The sequence below is a fragment of the Dermacentor silvarum genome, chromosome 6, assembly GCF_013339745.2.
Source record: "Dermacentor silvarum isolate Dsil-2018 chromosome 6, BIME_Dsil_1.4, whole genome shotgun sequence".
NCBI classification, from domain to species: Eukaryota; Metazoa; Arthropoda; class Arachnida; order Ixodida; family Ixodidae; genus Dermacentor; species Dermacentor silvarum.
Genome location: NC_051159.1, coordinates 139,085,382 through 139,108,923, shown reverse-complemented (window position 1 = coordinate 139,108,923; position 23,542 = coordinate 139,085,382). Strand labels below are relative to the sequence as shown.

General features: G+C 50.6%; 1 protein-coding gene across 2 annotated transcripts in view; it reads right to left on the bottom strand.

Moving 5' to 3' along the window:
• LOC119456087 (zinc finger protein 771) overlaps nucleotides 1-23,542 on the bottom strand; it is a 104,050-nt gene that overhangs the window by 25,636 nt on the left and 54,872 nt on the right. For both annotated transcript variants that reach the window (XM_037717689.2, XM_037717688.2), the window contains exon 6: nucleotides 21,503-21,668. In XM_037717689.2, the coding sequence (XP_037573617.1) occupies nucleotides 21,503-21,668 (166 nt within the window). The remainder of the gene's footprint in view (nucleotides 1-21,502; nucleotides 21,669-23,542) is intronic.

Below are 23,542 nucleotides of genomic sequence, written 5' to 3'. Positions count from 1 at the left end.
AATAAATAAATAAAAACAAAAGCTAAGATGGTCGCAGCGAGAAGACGCAGAAGAACGAGCCCTAAGGGTTGGGATGGTCAGGCGAGGGGACACATTTGGCCGGGGCTCTATGGTTATGTCGCGGCCGCGCCCTCTCATCAGGGATGCGCTGCAGAGGGAAGAGCGTTTAGAGAGCGGGGCTTTGGCGGCGAACGCGCCCGACGCGCGCTCGAGCGCACGCCGGTGTGTTCCAGAGGAGGCAGCCGCGCTCTTCGTGTCGCTGGCTCAATTTTCGTGGCCTCGCGCAGCGCGACCCGCCAGGGTGACGCCCAAAGTTCGCGAGCCCGACTGGCGCCGGCGCGTGCGTCCCGCAGGAGAGGGCTGAGAGGAGGCGGGGAGGGGTCGATATGCATGTGTGGCTCCTGGTCCGGTCAGGCGGTGGCGATAGCGCACGTCCGAACGATAACGACACGCAGAAGCGCCGGTGTTGACGCGTGTAAAGCTCGTGTCGGGTAGTTCGTGCAAGGAGTATACGGGAAACACGCCACTGTAATTTGACAGTCATAAATCAGCTTACAATTTTAAGCTTACTGTACCACGCCTGTAAACAAGCTCCAGAGCCTGACGTCATGAAGTTGGGAAGCACTGCCGTGAGTTTCAACGCAGGCAAACATAATTTTTAACAAGGCAAACTCTAATGATGTAAGATTGCTCGGTAGACGAGATCAACGCTTGTGGGCTAGGTTTCAACGAGTTGCTTGCCGAAGGTGATTAATTAATATAGCTGTGAACAGTGAAGAAGCAGTTTTCCAAAGTGCTATGTGATGCCGATGAATTTGGTGCCTTGTGGCACAAGGGCAAATTATAACATGCGCTTGTCTGCTCAGTTAACTATATCAGCTTGCCTGTTCCTTTTTGCCTGTGTTATGCGGCGCCAAGCATTTTTTCTTAAACCATGAAGTTCGCTATAGAGTTCAGCTGGCCGGACCTGATGTGGGATGTATAAGTTGTGGAGACAGAGTTTTTGTTCACAGTGGGCTCGTCGGAAGAGCTGAAGGCGTACCTGCTCTGAGTAAGGGCACCATGAAGGAATAAATCTGCTGCTAAGATAACAATGAACAACAAATAAACGATGTTTTGAATTCCCGTGGCAAAATGGTGCCTCAAAATGCACGTATTAGGACGTCTAAGCACGCTGTTAAGGTGGCTTTGTTATCCCTCCTGAAAAGTAAAGATGACCATTGATGAATCTCAGCCTGGTAGAGCATATCAAAAGTTACGTGACGTTCTGTGTTGTTATTAAGAAGCATTTGATCGTCTACACTCACCGAGCCATCTCCCACTTGGTGGGAGACGCCGCCGTATTTTGCTGTTGACAAGCTATATAGGATACGAAGCGTCGTAGCCACGATATAATAGGCTTCACTATAGTTTGCAAAGGCATGAATTATAGACACATGCACTCACTCAAATCCAGGCATTTAGACTAAAAGATTGATTCTATAAGCTCTCTTTCCGGCCATGTAAACACATGAGTATCAAGCTGTAGAAAAACAGAAGCACGCCTAAGCAAAATACTAGAGCTATAGACTAGCGTCTGATAACCATCCGTAGTCTAGTTCCTCTAGTCTTTCTATTCCGCTGTTCCCCTCCACCAGCATAGGATAGCGAACCAAACAATTTTCTGGTTAATATGCCAGCCTGCTCTTCTTTCTCTCCCTAGTTTGCTATTAGATTCCTGCTAGATCGACGGGAGCTTGTTATAAGCAATAGCCACTGTCAGCGTTATTGTGGTCTACAGAAGTCGAATAATCGTGGGCGTGGCGTAACTCAGAGCTGCTACTCTCAAAACATTCCCAGTGCTACCAGAATATTAAGAAAGAGAAAGAAAGAAAGAAAGAAAGAAGGAAGGAAAGAAAGAAAGAAAGAAAGTAAGAAAGAAATGGAGGGAGGGAGCACAGACAGGATAAGAACAGACAAAATTCTCCCAGACATAAGGCAGAAGGTCGCTAATGCCAGGTTATAAAACACTCTCGCGCCATGCGTGCACAAGCCGCCTCTCGCACCACCTGCAGAGGACACGAGGAACCGAAACCACCTGCGCATTTTCGAGCTCGAAGTGAAGGCCGGAGCCAAAGCTGCGCTCGGTGCATGGCACGGGATGGAGCGTACCGTGGTTGTTGTCCGTGTATGTATGTATACCCGAGAGCGACAATGCGGCGGACCCTGCAATTTCAGTCCTTCGACCACGTTCGTCGACGGTCGTCTCCTCCCGGTGGTGAGCGCACGCGCCGAGAGCGCGAAGTCGACGACGACGATGACGACGCCGACGAAGGTCTCGTGGCGGAGGTGCCGGTATAGGGCGCTGGCGTGTCGATCGAGGCGCCTATTTGGCCTCGCGCGAGCCGATCGAGCACCCATTTTGGGGTGGATACAAACCACGACGTGCGGTTGGGAGAAAAACATCGAACATGTTATTTCTTGGCTTCGAAGACTGTCCTTCCACTGTCCGCGTATCAGTATGTGCCTGGCATGCAGTCGAGCGCGCGGAACGCCGTGGTTTTGTGTCCTTCGAGCCAGGTATAGCCAGTCTTCTTAAGAGGACGCAGTGCATCCGCCCACAAGACGGCTATGGTGTTGGAAGCGATAGAACAACAAAACTGTCGATGTGTTCTCTTGATAGTTCTATGTTTACTTTTGTATGACAAAAAGAAAGAAGAGGAGGGGGGAGGGGATGAAATGCAGGATGTGTGGCGGCGTCTATTCTTCTGGGCGCGTACGTATTCACAAAAAGCTCTTATTTTAGAATTGTTCGTAAGAACCCTTCCAGCCATTCCTGATGCCGGACATATCATTAGCGAAGTAAAGAACACTTACACCCGAAAAGCTTTGTGAATATGACCCCTGCTTCTCTTGTATCTGCACATTCTATCCATACGCTTGCTGACAACATGGTCTCAGCACGGATAGATTTGTCTATGCGGGTGTAATGTGTTATAGTTGCTTATATATGTTAAAAACATTCCCCTTGCTTAATCTCCGCGGCAGGGACTTTTTTAACCGAAAGGTGAGTATGCGTATCCAGACGGCATATTGCGCTTCCATACACATTGTATTTTCGGACGAAACTCAGATTTTCTATCTTGCCCTTAAAGTGCACAAATAGGCTATCACATGTAAGCCTGCAAAGGTAGATGCATGAAAAGGAGTTACAGCTACTGTTCTTCCTCTGAATTTCACTGAACGGTTACAGCACTTGAGGCTACGAAACAGACTCTACTTCCGTGCCCATTGGCAGCATCTCGCGTGGCAATTTGTTATCACTCTACAGGAGCGAATACTAGTACGCACGCGCCGTTCGGTATACAGTGCAGCGTGCTGGTATCCAAATCCTGCAAACTTGTAGTATATAGGGCAACCCAATTAGCGCGCACTAAATAGTGTCAAGGCGGTGGGGAATAGAGAGAAGAGACTTTTGTAATGCCCCTCTCCAGTGTTTTCCGACTCATACTGGGGTATTTTGCAACGAGGCAACTTCCTTTCGAAAGAAACAATGTGCGCAGTCCTCCGCCAACGCCACCGAAGCCTCCACATGATGAGAAGGAAATGATGAGCAAAAGAGATCAAAACAAATAAACGACGAAAGTGAAAAGCCGAAGTGAAACCACGCGCGCGCTCGCGCGCGGTTGGTGTACACGAGTAGCGCGAGCAAAATTGCGATACATCTGGGAGCGAAGAAAAAAATATATACATTACCCGAAACAAACAAAAAGACAAGTAAACGCGCCCCGCTCGCTTGATGCCGCAGCGGCGCGTGTAATGTTATTCACGCTGAATTGCGCACAGCGCAACAGGTTTCACCTCTTTCGGAGCGGCGTCGACCCGTCTTCTGAACAGTGGGCGCCGCATGGACCCGCGCGGCACAAAGCACTCTGACCCAGTGGGACGACGACGTGCACGGGGGGCGAGGGGGGGGGGGGGGGGGGGGCGCAGGAAGCATATGAGGGGAACGCGCGAGAGTCCTTGCAGCTACGTGCCCGAGTCCCCGGCCGTCGGGTAATTGCGAGAATGCGTCTCGAGCACGCGGCGGCGTTATGTATACGCGCACTTAACTTGTCACCCCGCAATAATGCGCTTTCCGGACGGGCAAAGGATATGCAACTCCCTTATACGTACACTGGCATGGGAGTTGCACGATAGCATGCGACATTGTGCGTTCGTGTACGGCCGGCGTGCGCTGATCCTTCGGTTCGGCTGCACTCTCTTTGAGCTGCCGATCGGAAGGCAGGGGAAGGGAAAGGGAGAAAGAAATTACATAGCGTTTCACACCGGGGGGCGTTTGATTTCGCTCGTGTAAAGCAGGCTTTGAAGAGTTGCAACGCCACCGACACTCACCCCCTTCGATCGCCTTCTCTCGGTGGCGTTTCGGTGAACTGTATCATTGACTCCGGGTGACGCGGCTGCCCCGCTGCCTCGCTCCGAAGTTCAATGCATGTCGACTGCGATTTTGCCTTGAGCGAAGGGAGCACGGAGGAATTCGTTTTCCGATACCAGATGCTGCTATAGGCGAACGGTCGGTTCGGGGCGAGCACACAAAAGCTCTCCTGTAATCTCGTAGCGTCTCAAGGCCTTTTGTGCTTCACAAAGGCAGCATCAGTTTCGGAATGTGGCACTTGGCGAATGAAGCGACGCGTCTATATAACGCTCCCGTATGAGGCCTTATACCGCTTTGCGTTCGAATGCCACCACGTCGGCTTGTGTTCGCATTTCATTTCCTCATTGATTCTCAGCGAACGTTCGTCGTGTTAAGCGCTTCATTTTGGATCGTGAAGCCACAGTCAAAAAAGTTGGTACTACATTTCGTCGAAAGTGAAGTGGCGGAAGCCTCTAGCAAGTGTTAGCAAAAGTTATAGTAACCCTAGATTTACTCTCTCTGATGCAACCAAAGATGAAATTACAAATTTGTACTCAACAATGTCGTGGCATAGACGACAGGCTTTCGACATCCAGCCTTACTGCCTAGATTTGTTAGATCAGCACGGTCACCTCCTAGTGTTCTACACGAATGGAATGACATTCGTTCTGCCCTGTCGGCTGGTATGCTGTTGCGCTCGAGCCAAGCGAATATAGAAGCCCGATTATTACGTTATAATAAGTATACATCGATGAAGAGATCTGCGGCGAATGAAATGAATGCATGTCGACTGCGATTTTGCCTTGAGCGAAGGGAGCACGGAGGAATTCGTTTTCCGATACCAGATGCTGCTATAGGCATTAGCACAAAAGGTTATTCGCAATTTTTTCGACATCCGTGGAGAAGACATTACTGCTGTTTTAGAAATTCAAAGTGATGCGGGAAGAGATGCGAAAAACTTAGCGCAAGCTGCCCTTTCTGCATTTTTGTAAATAATTTATTTCCATCTCTTTTCGAGCGTCCAATGATTGGCTACATTTATGACGAAATGGGCATAAAAAGGGTGTAAGCACTCCGTCGGCATTTTTCCACCCATCCTGGCTCCGAGCCACGGTATCCGCGCCGACATCCCCCTCCCAAGTTCGAAGAAACGAGTATCTGCTCGCATCGGAATGCGCGGACACCACGAACACACCACGTCCACTCTACGATGTTCATTAGCGCACAACATCTGACTCGCTATCACCACTCTCGATCTTGGCTTGCCTCTGCTGCGCACAAGCGTGCTATAGTGCTCTTATCGAAACCGCGGCGCGGCAGGACTCGGCTAGTGGTTTACGCGAAAATCCAATCGGCGGCGAGCTCGTGTGTGCATATATATATATATATATATATTCCTTTCGTGCCGTCGACGCGTGCGAATTGCGCACACGTGTCGCCCACGTAGCGCTCTGCCGTGCGACAGGCACCTTGGTGTCAAAACCGAGAGAATGGCCGCCCACTCGACCAAAAGACGTCGGCAACGACGTTCCGTGCACGTGGTCGCACGCCCTCGGGCCCTTCGCTTTCGCGAAGAAAGAAAAGAAAGAAACGGCATGCCTCCGCAGCCTTCCAGTCGGGCTCGCGGGCATAAAGTAATTAGTGCCGGCGGAGAATTGCCCGCTTTTCTTCAACTCAGCAGCAGCGGCGGCGGGCGGGCGTTTCACGCGAGCGGTAACGCATCGTCGCCTCCATGCCGAGCTAGGCTTCGCCGCGAATGGGCGCCCGCGCGCCAGTGCGAGCTTCGCGGTGTGTGCCGCGATAAGCGACCACCAGCTTTTTTTGCCGTCTACTCGCTTTTCTTACTTGCCTCCTCCGTGGGACTCCGCCGAAAAAAAAAAGTAAGAAAGACAGAAACGTGCGCGAGATATTCGAGATTCTCGCCTCGCACGTCCACCTCGATATCGTCTATATTGCAGGGCTGCAAGGCGTGCGACTAAACCACTGAACAACAGGCTTGCAAGCCGGCGACGCCGCCAGCGGCAGCGACCAACTGGCGACAGAGCGAAGACGGACGTGGCAATGGGCTAAATCCCTTTTATTAGCCGCTCAACAGACGAACCCGGAGCTGGATGGACACAGGAAGCCCCCCCGTTAACGGGACCGAGACTGCGCGGATGAAGCTAGCCGCTGGTTTGGGGGGAGGGGGAGGGCTGAAGAACAGGAAGGACCTGTAGCGAGAAGAAGGAGAGAGAGATGGGTGGCGGCCGTCGCCGAGTTGCCGGCTATCTTTCCAGATTGCGTCTAATTGCTGCCAATGGGCCCTGTACTATATTTGAGTGTTTGGAACGGTAAACTGCCACACTCTGCTGCGACGGCGGACGCGTTCCCGCTGATATCGCGGCGGCGGCAGCCCCAAGACACCCGCGGCTACGGCGGCGATGACGACGAGGGGAGAAGCTTTTAAGCCGCCACAGCACGAAGCAAGACAATTACACGATGGGCTCTGAGGATAGTGGATGCCGTTATCGCCGAACAATCCGCACACACACACTCTAGTTTACAGTCCGCGCGCAGCGTCGTTCATGGTTCGTCGCCGGTGCGCGCCTGCGTCTCCATCTTTCGAGGGTCGTTCCTTCATACATGCTTTACGAGCTGGGATTAACGAGACGCGACTGTCACGGACTCTTATACAGACCGAGAAGAAGTGCTGCGCACGGAGGCGCCACTTCGGGAGCCGTTATAGAGCGATGGCCGTCTCGTGCGTAGCTGTTTAGAGACGACGCGACGAGGGCGTCAGCACATTTTAGACGCTGAGTGCGCAGAGCAAAGCGCTGTCGCGAGTTGGCAGGCGAGCGCGGTCGCGGCTTTGGCGATTACAACTGGCGCGAATTGCGGGGTTGAACGAGACGCGCCTGCCCGGCGACGCCCGCCACGGCTGAAGCCCTCGCGCGACGTGAGATTCGCGAGATACCCCAGCGACTCAACGCGTGGCAAAGAGCTCAAGTGCCCAAGCTGTGCGATGTCTTATCACTTATCCTGAGAATATTTGAGCCCGAAATATGGAATTCTTGTTTTGTTTTATGCGGCGACAAGCATCGTTATTAAGTTTGTTACGTGCTCTCGTATAGTTATGTTGCAATTGACATTAAACGTAAGGCTGCCAAAATTGAGATAAACGAACTAGTATCCAACAGACTTCCAGCCTTAATCAAGGAAGAGCAATTCTATACAACGAACAGGCATGGACAACATCAATAAAGGGAACACCCATTAAACCACGATGGCAAGTCGGGTGACTAGCATGTAGAAAAAGTAATAAAGTATACGGTAATAATACATGCAGAAGCCCGATTGTTCCACTTGGGTCTTTTCTAAAGCAAGCCGCTAGCAAGCCACCGTTAGCTCGCCATGCAGTTTTGGATTGTGCTGCGTTCACCTGGAAGGACATCGTGTGCTCACTGCTTCAACAGCACCTGCCGGCAGCCATCCACTACTGCAGTCTGTTTGTACGTATAGAGAAGAAAAACAAACTGGGAAGGACAGAGCAAACATTCCCCTAAGAAGCCCATTCGTACAGTATACCACTCACGTCATCTCTCTTTCTTTTTATTCGAAATGTACGAACCGTAGACCGGAAGAAGAAGAAGAAAACACGGAACAACTTGCAGTTTTCTTATTTCTTTTCTGAGATTACTTTAGTCCGCACGCCTGTAGGTTCAAACTTTTGTTTCATCTTTTTTTTTTTTTCTGTCTGAGTCAAGCGCAGAGTCTTATGCGTTGGGCTTTGGCGCATTGCGCAGTGTCAGTGCCTAGAATACACGGTATGTTACCGCACGTCTGAAGATTCAACGAGGAGACGCCCGCTGCATCTCCTGCTCAGTCTCGGAGGGCAGCTGAAAGATCCCGACAAGAGTAGCTATTACCTCTCTCGGCTGCGCGCCCCTCTCGTTCCGTAACCACTGTTTTCACCTCCGACGACGCAGCGTGGGGCTACTGCAAGAAAACGCTTCGCCTTCCTAACAGGAGCCGTCACACTTAGCGAGCAGCGTTCACGATCCAGTAACCCTCACCTGCGATTGGGCCGTGGAATTCGCTTTCGACCTGTCCAGAGGGTGATCCCCTCACTTCATGTTAAATTACGTAACCGGGTACAGCTTCAGCGCAACTGATCACTCTTAAACTCATTTGCAACCTTGACAAAGGCATGGGATTCAGTGAACTAAGTGCAGTCCGACAACGCTCCTATCGCTCCCTACAAAGTACTTGTGCGCCGCCTTTTATTAATAAAGGGTATTCATTCATTCTATTAGTGGCTTGCGGGTGAGACATCTTTGTGAAGTGCTACAAAGGTATGATGAGAACATAAAGGTCTGAATTACGGCATTATTAAACAGAGAAAGTCAGCTGCATATGTTTTTCGAGCACTTGCTTGCGGACATAGATTTATCAAGAACTAGGCCTCCCTCCGTTGGTTACTCATTCCTATCGGTTTAGTGATCTTGCAGAATAAATTATAAGTGCAAGTCATATAAACCTTAATGCGTGAGACAGAAATTGCCTTTGAGTAAACCGAAAAACCAACGGAGTGTCGAAATAAACGTTCATTAAATGGAAATCTTAGAGAATTAATACAGCAATGCGTTGGTCGCAACGCCGATATGAAAGCACTCATGCTTCAAATATCGTAGTAAATCCCGAGGCAACTTTGGATATATTAGTCTTCTAAATTTATTTGCATGTTAGTAGTTAATGTCCATGTTGGCATTACGTCATCCGAGCACCATAGACGTAGGAGGCGTTCAAGCGCAATAGAGAGCTCTGTCTCTTGAGGGCGAACTTGTCGGTTCGCTCAACTTAAAATGCCTTGCAAAAAGGGGTATGATATTTAACTGCTTAGGTATTACTGCGAAATTGTTACAAAGCGAAGCTGCCTAACTTGACAAAAGCCGTACCCCCTGTAGAGCAAACGGGCTAAAATCAAGTCACAATCAAAATTAGTTTTTAATAAATCACTAGCTACGTGCGAAAAATAGACACGATGATTGACATCGGTCCACGCAACTTTCTAAGTGTTATCACAACAGCAGTCATCCAGATATAATTTCGCCAACCTTGCGCAACAATAAACTGCATTCGTAGAGCTCTTCGGCCACTTAATTTACCGTGTGGAAGCCTTAAGATTAAATGCATTCCTGCAAATAAAAAAGAAACAGTGAACGCCACTGATACCAAGCAACGAAGAAGTGATGGCGCACCAAGAAAACGACACTATGGGACTTTTATTTAAATTAACATCTCTCACAGAGCAAGCCTCATCAAAAAAAATTAAAAAACAAGAAACACGGAGAACATTTCTATAGTTCCTCCTCTCTTACCGATACACAAGCAGATATACACGCAACTTCAAGTTATCAGACAGCATCAATCTTGTTTATCCAAAAATGCCAACAGGGTCTTTCCTCTTTCTCTTCTTTTTTTCCTTCTTTCCCTCCTACTTTCTTTCTTTCTTTCTTTCCTTTGCTTCTCTCCATTTATGGGTCCTGACTTTTTTCCCGGCAGGGAACACGTTCAAAAATTCTGACTGCTCAGTCCATACAGCAATGGCCGAGAGAGGACGCGTTTTCGAACAATTGTCACAAGTCGTTTTCCGATGGAGCACCCCCGAAAAAGAGCTTCGCGCGACCACGCACCTCCCCAGAAAAGGCGAGGGGCTCTCCCATGCTGCCCGTATGTGAACGCAGCGCGAGGGTAAAAGAGATGGGTTTATCCGGCAACGGACGACTTGTCCGCTGCTCAGCCGAGCAGTCAGAGGTGCGGTTTCTGCACGGCAACATCAGCAGCAGCAGCGGCGGCGGCGGCAGCAGCAGCAAGCGCAGCACTAGAATGCTAATAGGGCGAGGCTCCGAGCCGATCTCGACCGCATGCACCGCGCCACGGCAAAAGGTGTGTTCGTTATTAAGGCGGCCAGCTCGCGCGTAAGGCAGGTAGCGGGTCTCAGCGGTGGCGACCGCGTAGTGGTGGATAAGGCACTTGGTCATCGAAGAAGAAGAAAAAGCAAAAAAAAAAAAAAGCCCCGCCGTTCTTCATCTGGCTCTATGCGCTGCCTCTTTGACTCGTGCTGCCCATACGCAGCCATTCTCTTTATTCGATCGCCCATACTTCACTTTATTTTTTTTTTCTGTTGCCTCCTCACTTATTCTCTTTCTAGCTGCCCGGTCTCTCCATCAGAACACGTTCACGGCGAACAAACGAGTCCGCGCGGGCTACTGGAAATGTGCGGGAAGAAAGATTGGTGACGTTCGTTTCTGAGCGGCGCTGTAGCTGCGGAAAAAGATCACGAGCTGGCCATTTGGCGTCTGCGCTCTTGATCTTTTTTTTTCTTTTTTTTTCGTGCTCTTGGGCAACTTCACGAAGGTGAATGCGGGGGCGTGATACCAATGCATCGTGTTATCGAGCTTTTAAGCATCAGCAGCAGTTGAGAACGTCTTTGTTCTTGATATAAACTTGTGTCCTAAGATTGATCTCAACGTAAGCTGTCGTTATACAGTAGTACTTCGTAGCTACAGCTTGACCGTTCAAGCTTCGCCAAACGGAATGTATACGGGATTTAACCACGAAAGGTAAAATGCGAGTGCAATACTTACAGCAAGACAGACTAGCGCATTCATTTCGCCTTTAGTTTGTCAACTCTATTTCCTGTCCTCGATGCCATTTCTTTGTTTCGTTTTCTCTTTCTTCCTCCTTTACCTTCAGGGAAAGGACAACATTGTCGGCTGCTTCTGTAAGCAGCACGCCACTGCATCCAAAATCGTGCACTGAGAACTACCCTTTTAAATACAATGACGCCCGGCAGTGCGCATGTACAACTTGCAGTCTGCCGCCGCGAGCGCGTGTCTGACTACGGTTATAAGCCCAAATGGTACAGGTTTAGAACTCGATGGCGTGATCGCACGCATCCTCACGAAAGCCGGCGGCTCCCCCTTCAGCAGCAGCGAAAGAAAGTACTCCAAGAACAGCGACCGGCAAAACTGAAACCAAGATGTTGCAGGAAAAGCGTCTCATTTTCCCTGCCACATCCACGCAGCATCCACGTCATAAGATCCCCAGCGATCCAATTGGCTCGCACATGAAAGGAGCATACAGGTGGTTTTTGGGAGCACAAATAAAAGGAAAAAAAAAGAACAGGAAAAAGAATAGTTCCAGGGCTGTGATGCCTAAGGGCTTTCTCCATATACATCACGCTTTTGTGTAAGCGAAGCACTGCTAATTCTTGCGGAACGTAGATGGCGTGGGGCACGCACGCGGCACAACAGCCGTCGAGCACGCACTCACACACGCCTTTCACGCCCCCGCCGGGTGCCTGCCTCGCATGTAGCCGCGTGTGGACGCCGCTCCTCCGTACGAGCTCGTGCATTCACCTCCAATAGCATTGTTTCGCTGGGCCGTGAATTGCTCTTCATCAGCATCCATTGCTAAGCTCACGCGCTTTCCTGTCTTCGAGCTGTCAATTTTTATAAGTTCCACCCTTCTCGAAATAACAGCTGTCGAAGTGACTCAACTCACCGATTCAACAAACATCAAACAGCTTGTTGAACAAACAGTGGTTCCTACTCTATCGTGTAAGCTCTTCCGTTTCTTCAGAGCTACTCGCATCGACGAAAAGTGCCTTACTAGTCTACTTTAATCAAGAAGTCGTTAGAGGCCAACCTGGCAACGAGAGTCCAACTTCGGCAGTGCAGTTTCTATTCGCAATGACACAGCCGGAGTTGAACAGCAGCAAACACGGTATTACAGCGCCTCGGGTCTCTGCGCGTAATTAGTTTGCCGAAGAGTCCCATAGTAATAGGGCAATACCGCGGTTGCAAAACAGCCGCAGCCTCGAACGAAAGCCCACGTTCGCGTCAAATTTACGCGACACTATTGGAGAATGTCCAGCCCCATGACATATGGAAGCGAAGGCGCGCGCGAGGCACACCGCTTGAGTGAGCGCGCGTATAGGACGCCGCAGGTGTGGCATATTATCGCGTCTCTGCTCAAGGCTGCCCTTCGCAATCCTCCAACAGCACGCTGCCCAGAAGCGCGGATAGAGGCCGTCGCACATACGTTGCGCTGCGAGGAAGCTTGCACTCGAGATATAGGTGCGCGAACGCGTGTTTGTGTGGTCCGCAACGGAACAACCACGCATGCCTTGAGATATTGTGCGCGCGCGCCAGCTCCGACGTGTGGATTTAAAAGGATTGGCGGACGAGACGGCGCGCGCCCATGCAAAGGCGTCGGAAAATATTGACGGCCCGTCGCTTAATCAGTAAAGGAAGCAAGGAGTGGGGGGAAAAGGCAGTGCAACGCACCCATAAATCGGTTGGTTCGGTGGCTCGTATGCCAGCGGTGGTGGTGAAATTTGCGTAATACGTAAGCTCCGCTCTGCAGGCAACCGCTACGCCTTGATATTTAGGTGATATGACCAGCGAAACTGCAATATAACGATGTCAGTGAGCTGGAGAAGATTGTGGCAAAACACTGCAGAAAAACCAATATGCTGTCGGATACGGTAAATATAAGAGTATTCCAGTTAATTTCATTCCGTTCCACTTAGTTTCTCTCATACGTTTCATTAAATGTGCGAATATGAGGCGTTGGCAATCGGTATGCTGGTCAGTTAAACAAGTCCTCCCTTTTCACCTGCTTGCTCCTTATTATTATTATTATTATTATTATTATTATTATTATTATTATTATTATTATTATTATTATTATTATTATTATTATTATTATTTGTGTCTGACTGACCATCTTCTGCTAAGCTACTTAGTTATTAACGGTCATGTTGCCGATACAAGCCAAGTGAAGGGAAGCAATAGGTTGCGTGACTTCAGCTGCCCTTGCGCATTTTGTTCTTGAGCTTAATTTCTGTGCCCCTTTGCAGGGATGCATACAACCACGACGGTTTTCCTTTTCCGATAACCACTTGCTCCTCCTTCCACCATTCCTCTCGAAATATACGAGGGCTTATAGCACATCACTATTGTTAGCGCACCGAAATTAAATTATGGGATTTTACGTGCCAAAACCAGTTCTGATTATGAGGCACACCGTAGTGGGGGACTCCGGAAATTTGGACCACCTGGGGTTCTTTAACGTGCACCTAAATCTAAGTACATAGCGCACCGAATAAGTGCGAAACATGCGATGTGGTAGCATTCACATGAATTCGCCAAAGGCTACCTCTGCTCTCATTCGACTCACGGTCATCGCAGTAACGCGATTAGTCTTCTTAGTGCACTTTTTCCGCTTACATAAATGCAGCGTTATATAAATATGATGCGGCGCGCTACTGTCCCATTGATGGTCTTTTTTTTTTTTTTTTTTTTTTTCTTCTGCCTTCGACGAACCTTTCTTGCTGCGAGACTTGCGTAGGAAATGATTCGTCCAAGGCTGCAGCACCTCGGTTGCCCATTTCCCGCGCATGCATGATTGGTTAAAAATGCTCGCGACGCGGTGTCTCGCGGTCACGCGCCACTTGTCCCGCGAGTCGTTCGTGTCCCAGCTCGGATTACAAGCAGCACGCAAGCGGCGGCGGCACCGCGCATCCAAGCGGTTCCGCGTCGCGCCGCTCACCGGCGGCATGCAATGACTCTCCGCGACACACAGACCCAGAGGACGCGCCCCGGCGCCACCGTCGCCGACGGCATCGGTGGCGAAGTGACCGGCAAGTGGCAGGGCGATTAGCAGGCCAGGCCGGCGGTGGTGGCCCTGCTGAGCCGGGTCCACCTCTGACCTCGGGGGGTCGTCCGTGCGCGAGCAGCGCTGCGCACCTCTTTGCCCCCTCTCTCTCTCTCATTCCTGTAACGCAAAACTGTCCGCCTCGATCAGCTACCGGTCATGCCCGCTTGCGCGCTCGTTCGGCGCCCCGACTTGAAGAAGGAGCGCGAACCGGCTCCTCGGCGAAGGGGACTGCGTGCGCGAGGAACCGGCGGTCAGCGAGCGAGCGAGCCAGCTGAAGAAAACGCCGCAGCGGCAGCAGGCAGCCTCGGGCGACGTCCAAATGGAAAGGTTTCTGCCGCGCGGAATCCCGGCGGAGGAAAGCTGCGGCCAAACTGCTGCCGCCGAACCGTGCAGCAGTAGCTGCTGCAGCACCGGCGGCAGTGCCGACTGCAGCCTCATCGTTCGGCCGCCACCGGAGAACGAGCTTCAGTATGCTTTCGAGCTTGCCGGGGAAGCGAAGGAAGAAGATGGAGTCTGGAGCGGCGGCGGCCAGTCTCAATTTTAGTTTTGCCCTGGTTGTGTTTGTGTGTCCGCGACGCGGGCAGGGGCGCCGGCGTGGCGTCGGCGCGCGGATAATAGACGGGAGGTGTGGCGATCTGGGCCCCGGAGGAAGAGGGGGGGGGGGGGGGGGGGGGGGTGCGTCCGATGGCCCGCGCACGATCCTCCCGGGGCGATCGCGGGGCAATTTGGCGCTCGGCTCCGCTGCGGTCCTTCCCGCAGCTCCCGTCGCTCACCTTTCGGGAGGGCCGCCAGGGGTCAACTTTGAAGAGGCGAAACCGCTCCTTGTACTACACGCCGCGGCGGACGATGCCTGCCTTCTTCTTTTGTTTCTCGCGGCTTAGCGCGGTAAGAGAGAGAGAGAGGGCTGCACTTCGCTGCCTCTTCACCTGCTCGGCATCGTCCCCTCTCTGTGTTCTTGGTTTCACTCGCGCACGGCTTCTGTGCATTTTCGCGATGGAAGTTTTCCGTGTGTCTAATGTTACAGTGAAAATTTGCCTGAGCTTACGATACCCTGGACATGACAGTTGAAGTCAAAGGCGTGTCTCGGATTGTTTTGCACGTTGCTTACGGAAACGTTCACTGTTTTGCTCTCCGAGGCTCGTTACCCCGAGTAATAGTGAACAGGGGAGAAATGCTGCAGGAGCATCTGAGAGCGAAAGCAATAAAAAAAAAAAAATTACGCTTTCCGCGACGTATGTACTACAGGCCAAAGTTGGGAGGCCTTGCACTTGAATAGGGCTGGCTGGTCTCAATCATGAAAACTACTTGATTTTAGGTAATGAACCACCCTGGCTGTAACAACAAGAGGACAACGAGAAAGAAGATCAAACTTAGCTGTAGTGCCCGAACACGATTAGCCAAAAACGCCGTAATTGATCGCGAGTTCTTTTACGTTGGCCGTCTCCAATAATATGGTGCGCAAAATGATGCTATAGTAATGTTCCCAACGCTCATCCAGTAGAACGTTAATTGGCCTCGTGCCCAGAGAACCGACTATGAGCTCCAGTAGCATATGAAGGGAAATAGTATAGGATCCTACATAGGCACACGACCGAAAAAAAAAAAGTGCGTACGAGGAAGCCCGTAAACAGTTCCGGCCGCCCATACTTGCCGCTGTGCGCGAATCTGCCCCTTTCCACTGCGGGCGAACGCAGTTCGGCTGTTGGACCTGTTATTTCGCTAATGAATTTGGGCGTACCTGGACTTCCTTTCAAAGCCGTGGAATTTCTATTACACGGTACGTACAGCTACTGTGCTAGCTAACGGCCTTTCGTCGTGCATTTCAGAGACAGAATGGTCATGGTCATACCGATGTAGCTTTAGCAAGCACCTTGGACTCTTACAGGAGAAGTTACGTTTACGGTTTTGACCACGAGCATGTCGAGATGTTTTGGCAATTGTAGTGCGTCACATAACTACACTTCTCCTAGGGCTGCTGCTTTAGGTATCTTTTTATTATTTCACTTGAACCTATTCTGCTAGATTACGCTTTTCTTATGCAGGCTCTGCATTAAAACGATGCTAAATGAGATAACCGGCGATGTTTGGAATAATGGACACTTTTAAAGTTAAAAACGACGGAACTCACTCAATCACCACAAACGCACGCACGCACGCACACGCACGCCCTCACACGCGAAATAAATCCAAACAGTCATAAATTTTAACTCAGAAATGTTATTAATAATTGTGTTGGCGACTTCAAGCCACTACCCAAGTGCTGTACACACACAAAAAAAGAGAAAGCTTCTTTACAAGTGTATTAGCGGAAAACGAAAACATTCGCCGTGAAAGCAAGCTTGAGCTCCAAGGTGGCAGGGACAGCCTGCAAAACCTGCGGAGGTAGGGATCTGCGCATCGCGTGACCAGTTCGGTGGTGCGAGTCTGCCGCGTGAAATGACCAAACGCGCGGATACGTACGACCATTCCTTGCCCGCATCTCGGGCGATGGAAGAAGAAGAAGAAGGGGCGCCGCTGCGTATTCCCGGTACGCCCCTGCGGTATTAATCCGCTGACAGACAGCCCCGCTCCGCAACGCACAGCTATAGAGGTGGATACGCGCTGAGCTCGCGCGCACACATGCTCGCACGCAACTGCCCGAAATGCCGTCCGCACAAAAGGCAAGGCCAAGGAGCGCGCCTCTGTGTGTGTTTGTGAAAAAAAAAAAAAAGACAAGGCGCGCCCGCGCTCAAACACACACACACACGCCACAGGATGTGCCGCCGCGCTCCGTGGCGACCGTGGAGGAGAGAGGTGCGGCGGTTCGGACTGCGGGGCATAATTCACGTGCGCTCACTCCTCTCAATGTGAGAGGCACATCGAAAAAAAGAAAGAAATAAACTAACAATAACACGCAACGCCCCGCGAGGCTGTGCAGCGCACGTTATGTGTCTGCGCTCGCCATACGTGTCTGTGTTGTGGACGCGCTGCTTCGAGCTGACGCGTTTTCTTGAGATGGCAGCGAGGCGGGCGCGAGGAAACAAGCGAGCCTTCTACAACGCCTTGTCTCCTCCTCGCAGTACGCCCTTCGGTGAAGGCGCCCGGCGGTCTTTTTGTGTGTGTGCGCGAGCGCGCGCACGTCGCATCATCCCGAGAAGAAGAGAAGCCGCAGCAGCCTATACATCGCGTGCCTACATCCCATAGGTATCGCCGAAACGTCGCCGCGCCCGCCGCCGGAGCCGCCGCCGTCTTCCCGTAATGACCACAGCGATTCGCGCCGGGTCCGGCCCGCACGCGAGAAGCCGCCGACATGGCAATGCAGGACCGGAGCAGCCGCCGCCTCCTCTTCCTCCGGTCTCTCATGTATATACTGCCCACGGACGTATATAGTGTGTACGCTTGTACGCGGACGGTACACTCTCGTACGTACAAAAGTGCTTGGCAGCGCCTCAAGCGGCACCGGCGCCTCTGAGCCACCCCCCCCACCCCCTTTCCCGGGCAGGAGCATCCCAATTCCGTAGCTTGCAAAGCCATCGCGCATGTATGCCACTGCGAAGAACCCATGGGCGCGTTCTGGGGTAACTTCGACTGTCCGACAGGTCACTTCGAGGCCGTGACATAGCGCGATAGAACTGCGACACTCGCCATCCGCTAATGGCAGCAGGGTGGACGTTGGAACGTGCAGGGACTGTTCGTTACAGTGCGATGTTGTGATTTCAATGTTTCTTTGCCTTTGTTCGCACAGACATGTCAATCGCTAAACAATTCTTGTAACGTACTCCGCGAAGTGCAATAAAACGAGGAGAAAGGGAGATATTGCACTTTGCGAAGTATGCGTTACAGAAATTCTTCGGTATGAACCGACAAGCCCACAATAAAGTATGCACTCCTCCAACGTGTGTTAAGCGCTATAGTTGTCGTTCGGCAACGCCTATGCAGCCAAATTAGAGCCTTTACCTCATTAGAAAACGTCTTGCTCGTGCCAAGCGTCTGATCACAAAATCAGACGTTATTTTCTGCCACTAAGAAAGCTAAGCGTCCGAGAGGAACGCGTTATATGTCGCGAGCGTCAAATTGGGGACCTATCTGTCGATGAATCTGAGGAACCGACTTTATCGAGGCGTGTTTATTTTTCTCCCCGGAACAGCGGAGGCTATGTCGTTGAACGTGTCTATAACGTTCTCCTCTGCAGTTCTTCATTCGTATTTTATCCAGGCCCTTTCTCGCGTGAAAGAACGAAGCCATTCTTCCTGGAATCTGCATTTCCTGCATAGAAGTAGTCCAGTTTACGATACGGTTTCCTTCAGGCCGTCCCTCCCGCCCAGTGCCACAGTCCTCTATATAAGAACTACCCGCCTCTGCCATCAGAGTTCCTTCAACTTCTTTTGTTTTATTGTCTCGTCCTGCTAAGATTTCCTAAACAAGACAAGTCGCACGCAAACAAGCGGCTCCCGTGGCACGAAATGGACCGAGTGGATGATACTGCCGCACCTTCGCGTTATACCAGTTTTCTCCGCATATGCGGCTTTTCTTTCCTTTCTCGCTTCGGTTGACTCCCATGCGTGTTCTGATTAGTCGTGCTTTCGTGCAGGAAAGTGCCCCAAGGAAAGGCGATAATTGAGCCTAGTCGACTCCTTCGGGCTCGTATACCGCGGAGGGAAAATGAAAGAAAGCCTCGATGTAGCTTCTGCAACATGCGACGCGTGCATGCCTGCATGCCGGCTATCCTTTGACTAATTCGAAACCATATCGCGGCTTCTGAAGCGGGGAGAGCATTTAGTCGGTCACTGCGATAGCTGCGGCATCGCGAAGCCAAAACACTCCAATTTTCGGACAGAGTGCGCGGTTTCAGATGCTGGGTCACTGCGAGCGCCAGTATTTTTACCTGACGGCGCTAAATATAACGGTGTCACGCGTCCGCGCTTTTTTCGTCTCACTTTCCTTTTATTTGCCCTATAACAATCTATGGTTCCTGTCCTTGCTTTCGTTGGTACCATTTCCAAATCAGCCTAAAGGCTAGCGTATATTGTCAAGTATATAAGCCCGAAAATTAACAATGTCGACGGTAACAAACTGTATACAACATCGTTTCTTGAGACTAAAATGTCTAGTTTCCACTGTCTTCTGTCCAAACTTTACAAAGCTGATGTTAGAACTGTCCCCGAGTATCACAGAAAGAGACGCAATTGTCGACCCAGAATTGGGCAATTATGGCCTAATGTAAGGTCCTACTGATCATATGTCTGGCCAACATCGACTCTACTTTCAGTGCTGATGGGGATCTGATTCAGACAATCGGATTGATTTTCAGCTTTGTACTGTAGGAACCGTTTATATAAAATAAGCGCTTTCCAGACATATTAATAGCTTCACAGACGCAAACACACAGAAAGTATTCGTGCACACACGCACGCAACAGACGCAGACAAAGCTCGAAAGAGTGAAAAAACGTTCTTCTCGTTAACTGCGCCACCAAGCCCATAGGCACACGTTTCGCGGGGCCAAAAGTACCTCATTCGCGAGCTGCCCAATTACGTGCCAGTCGGCACATATTTCAATCTGTACATACACTGCTCTGCGAGTGAGACCGTGGCCACTTCCGCCGTCTCCCCGGCCGCGCGATTACAGCGGGCACAAGGACCGGGGCGACAAGCAGAGCGAAATTTCGGGGACCCATTCTCCCGTGCGCGAGGCAGGCGGCAGCGATGACGGGGGCTTCGAAAAAAAATCACGCCGCACCCATGGATCGCCGCCGTGATTCAGGCGTGCGCGGCCAGGCATCCATATGGCGCGCCCGGCCCCCGGACGGCGTGCAGCGGGGGCAGCGGAAACGCAAAAATGGGAAAGCTCGAAGACAACACCTGTCCGCCCTTATGGGCCAGGCTATATGGCTGCTGCTCCTGCACGCCCGAGTGAACCCAGCCACGGCGGCAGAAAGCTGTCGGTCAGCGAGCGTCGGTCAGCCAAGCTGTGTGCGGGAGTGGAGGCTGGGAACTTTTTCTCCGTAGCGCACCGGCGACGCCAGTTTAGAGAGTAATTACCCATCTCTTCCCCGTAAAGCACGCTACGCGCTAGTAGGCTTCATCATCCTGCCTTGTTTCAGCTGCGCGCTTTTGGCCCGGAGCTATTCCCGACCCTCTCTCTCGCGCCCATTTCACTTTCTTTTGATCGTTACACGGCTGCTTCTCTTTAAAAAAATTAATTTGCGAAAAATTGCTTCGGTTAGCAAAGCAACAGCTCGAGCATGTAAAAGCGCTGTCGCGGTAGCATGCAAACGAACCGCGCGCTTTCTGTGACCGCGTCCATAATCATGTCTTATGCGCGTTTGAAGTCGCGAGTGTCCTGCGCTGCGCCTTTTAATAGATTAAACAGGCCCGTGAGTCGCGCATAATATTCCATGGTTTTAAGTGTGACGGATTGGGACATTAGCGGAAATTACTGCCTTTCAAAAGTGGGTGCTTAGCAGTAATAGAAGTAAAAGCAGCTGTGAATATAATAATAAAAAAATAAAGAAAACTGAAAAAAAAGGAGCTACCGAACTCTTGACAAACATACAAGTGGAATTTTCTCTTGGCAGCTGAAATTTTCTCAACCCTAACGCGAGGTCAGTCTTTTCACCCTAAAGTTTATTAAAATATCCCTACTCGAGCAATTCTTCGTACGTACGCCAACGCTTTTAGACAGCTTTTTGTATCTACCGCGAACGGAACTTAAAAGGATATTTCCCATGACATTGTCGCGCGCGTTTGCACTGGCTTCGCTGTCTTTTCTAAAGTGGGAACATTTACTTCAACAACTCGCACGTTTTGCGGTGGCTAGGAAGCCGTGACGCATCGCGCTGAGCACGAGCCCACCCACTGTATTCCCCGCTGCACTCCATGGTTATCTTTCACTTCGATGATGTCAGCATGCTTCAACGCCAGTCTCCTGAAAGCCAGAAGCACGTAAAAAAAAAGAAATAAAAAAAGTACAGAAAAGAAAAGAAAACGATAAAAAGAAAGAAGAAATCCTGGGTGTGCTGTGCTATCTTAAAATTAATTATCTTAATAAACTAATGAAGTTCACGGGTGGTCGCTGCTTCGCATCCGTTGCCACAACTTAAATTTCCACGCTCGCGTAAAGTTTGTCGACCAGTATATAGGTGGATTGGATATTCGCGAAAGGATGTAAAGTGAGGGAGAAAGCAATGAGGTAGTTGTGCAAGTTCAGTTTAAGCTTCGGCTTCAGTCTTAACGGGCTTTGAGTGGGTGCATAATCGCAGTCGAATTCCGAGAAGGGCATTTTCTTGGTCCATAAATTTGCGGTAAACAGCTCTGCCGTTCCATATTTTGCATTTCCGCGCCTTCTCCGATTACTACTTCGAAAAGCGATCCGACTACCTGTTGTAGCTCTCTAACGAGAAGAATGCCCATTCCATGCTCTTACCGGTATGTAGGAACAGATGGTTCTTGAGGTTCGTTTGCTTGCTGAAGCCCCGGTTGCAGATGTGGCACTTGAATGGCCACGAACCACTGTGAACGTACATGTGGCTCTTGAGGTCTCCGGGCGTCGGGAAGGACTTTGAACATAGCGTGCACTTGTGTGGCTTCTCCTGCGTGCGTAATAAAGTACAAAAAAAGGGGTGAGGATGACTGACGCCGCAAGATACGAATCAAGGATCCATCTGCAAAGACCTGCTTGCGCACTGTGGACAAAGGACCCTTGTTTTGTTATAAAGATTGTAAAAAAAAATGTTATTTAAAATTGTTTATTGTCAAGAATATGCAGCATAAGATTTTTTTTTTTTATTTGCGCATGCTGACAGCTACATAGCTCGGGACCCAAGCAAACGCTGCACACTTGTATCGTTCGAGAGCGAAACGCGCTTGTGTGCTTTTATCTGAAGAATACACAAAAGAAATTTATACACTTCCGAACGCATGAGTACCCAAGCAAACGCTGCACACTTGTATCGTTCGAGAGCGAAACGCGCTTGTGTGCTTTTATCTGAACAATACAAAAAATAAATTTATACACTTGTGAACGCATGAGTTAGTTGCGTTTTCTGCTTGTTTCCATAAACAGTTTTGAACTGGCAGGATGTACGCTAGATGTAATAACGTTGTACCAAGCGTAGAATCGCGTGTACCTTTCTGTGTTTTCTACATAATTAATTCTAAATGACAACGTGAATAAGAAAGCCGGGTAGAGAGATTCACTCCGCGAGTTTTTTTTTAATCTTCCTTCGGCGAGTAGAGACGGGGATGCATGATATGCTTGATAGGGCATTTTAAGCGTTCATAGGAGGGATGAGGTAGCCGATACCTTTACATAGCCTCACAATAATCAGGACGCATTTTGGCGGTGAAGAAAGTGCGTATGGCGTGGGGGTACGGGATGGGGCAGGAGGAGAGGCGCTTAGGACAGCGAGGATCGGGCCTGGTTTGCCCCACGTTGGAAACGCATCCGTATCGGTACGTCTAAGCTCAATAACAGCAAGGGCTACAGAATGTCGCGTTTCGAATACAAGACAGTAAACATCGCAAAACCCCTCTTGTGGAGCTTACTAACAGGTAATAACTTAATAAGTAGCCACATTCGCGCATGTGTGTCGATCAGCTTGTTTACGTTTCCTATATCGCTGACATCTGACGGAAAATAAACCAGGAAATTCGAATAAAAACACTCGCAGCTTTCATTGACGGATATAGTTTTGATCATTTTTAGCGCGTCCGCTGGCTTGCTAACTGCACTACACGTTATTTGTTTGCTTTGTTTTGATGGTTCCCGCGCGCGTAAACCGCCTGTGACCTGGCGAACAGACGAGGGAACGCCTATGACGTAGGCCGCATTCACAACTTCCTCGATCGCCCGTCGCGATGCTACCGACCGACTACAGACACCCCGGTCTCATTATACGATTACCTCTTCCGCGTCTACAGTGTCAGAGCCGAGAGTGGTGCGCAGCGGCCAAATTACTAGGAGGTTAAAGTAATAATAACAGAAGAGCAAACACTTCGAGCCGGTGTATTTAGTCTCTTCATCTTCGTCACCGAAAGGCTCGTTGGGCGCCAGCCAGCGCTCGCCAAGCCGCGGTGCCGCAAAGAGGACCCGTCGAAGCATCGATCAAGTGCGGTCGCCGCGCGCTCGCGGCCGTATGTCGGGCGGCGCGCCGGCGTCAGCGGAGGCGTCGACCAACGTGCCGTGTCCGGTGGCGGCCAGCGCGGCTGACACAAGCGGTTAAAAGCCCATGCGCGCGAGCGGTCAACGGCCACTGCGAGTGCGTCGCGTTGCCGCCGTCTTATAGCTATAGCTACCTCTCTGAACCGCGAGAAATGCGCCCACGAGGAGCGTTTAGGAGTGAAGAAAAAGCAAAAAAAAAAAAAAAAACATTCAGATCGACGTGCCACCACCCTGTACCGCTTATATACCGCATAGTCGGTCGGCCTGGTTGACCGCGCTTCTCATTTATGTGGCCTGCCTTTC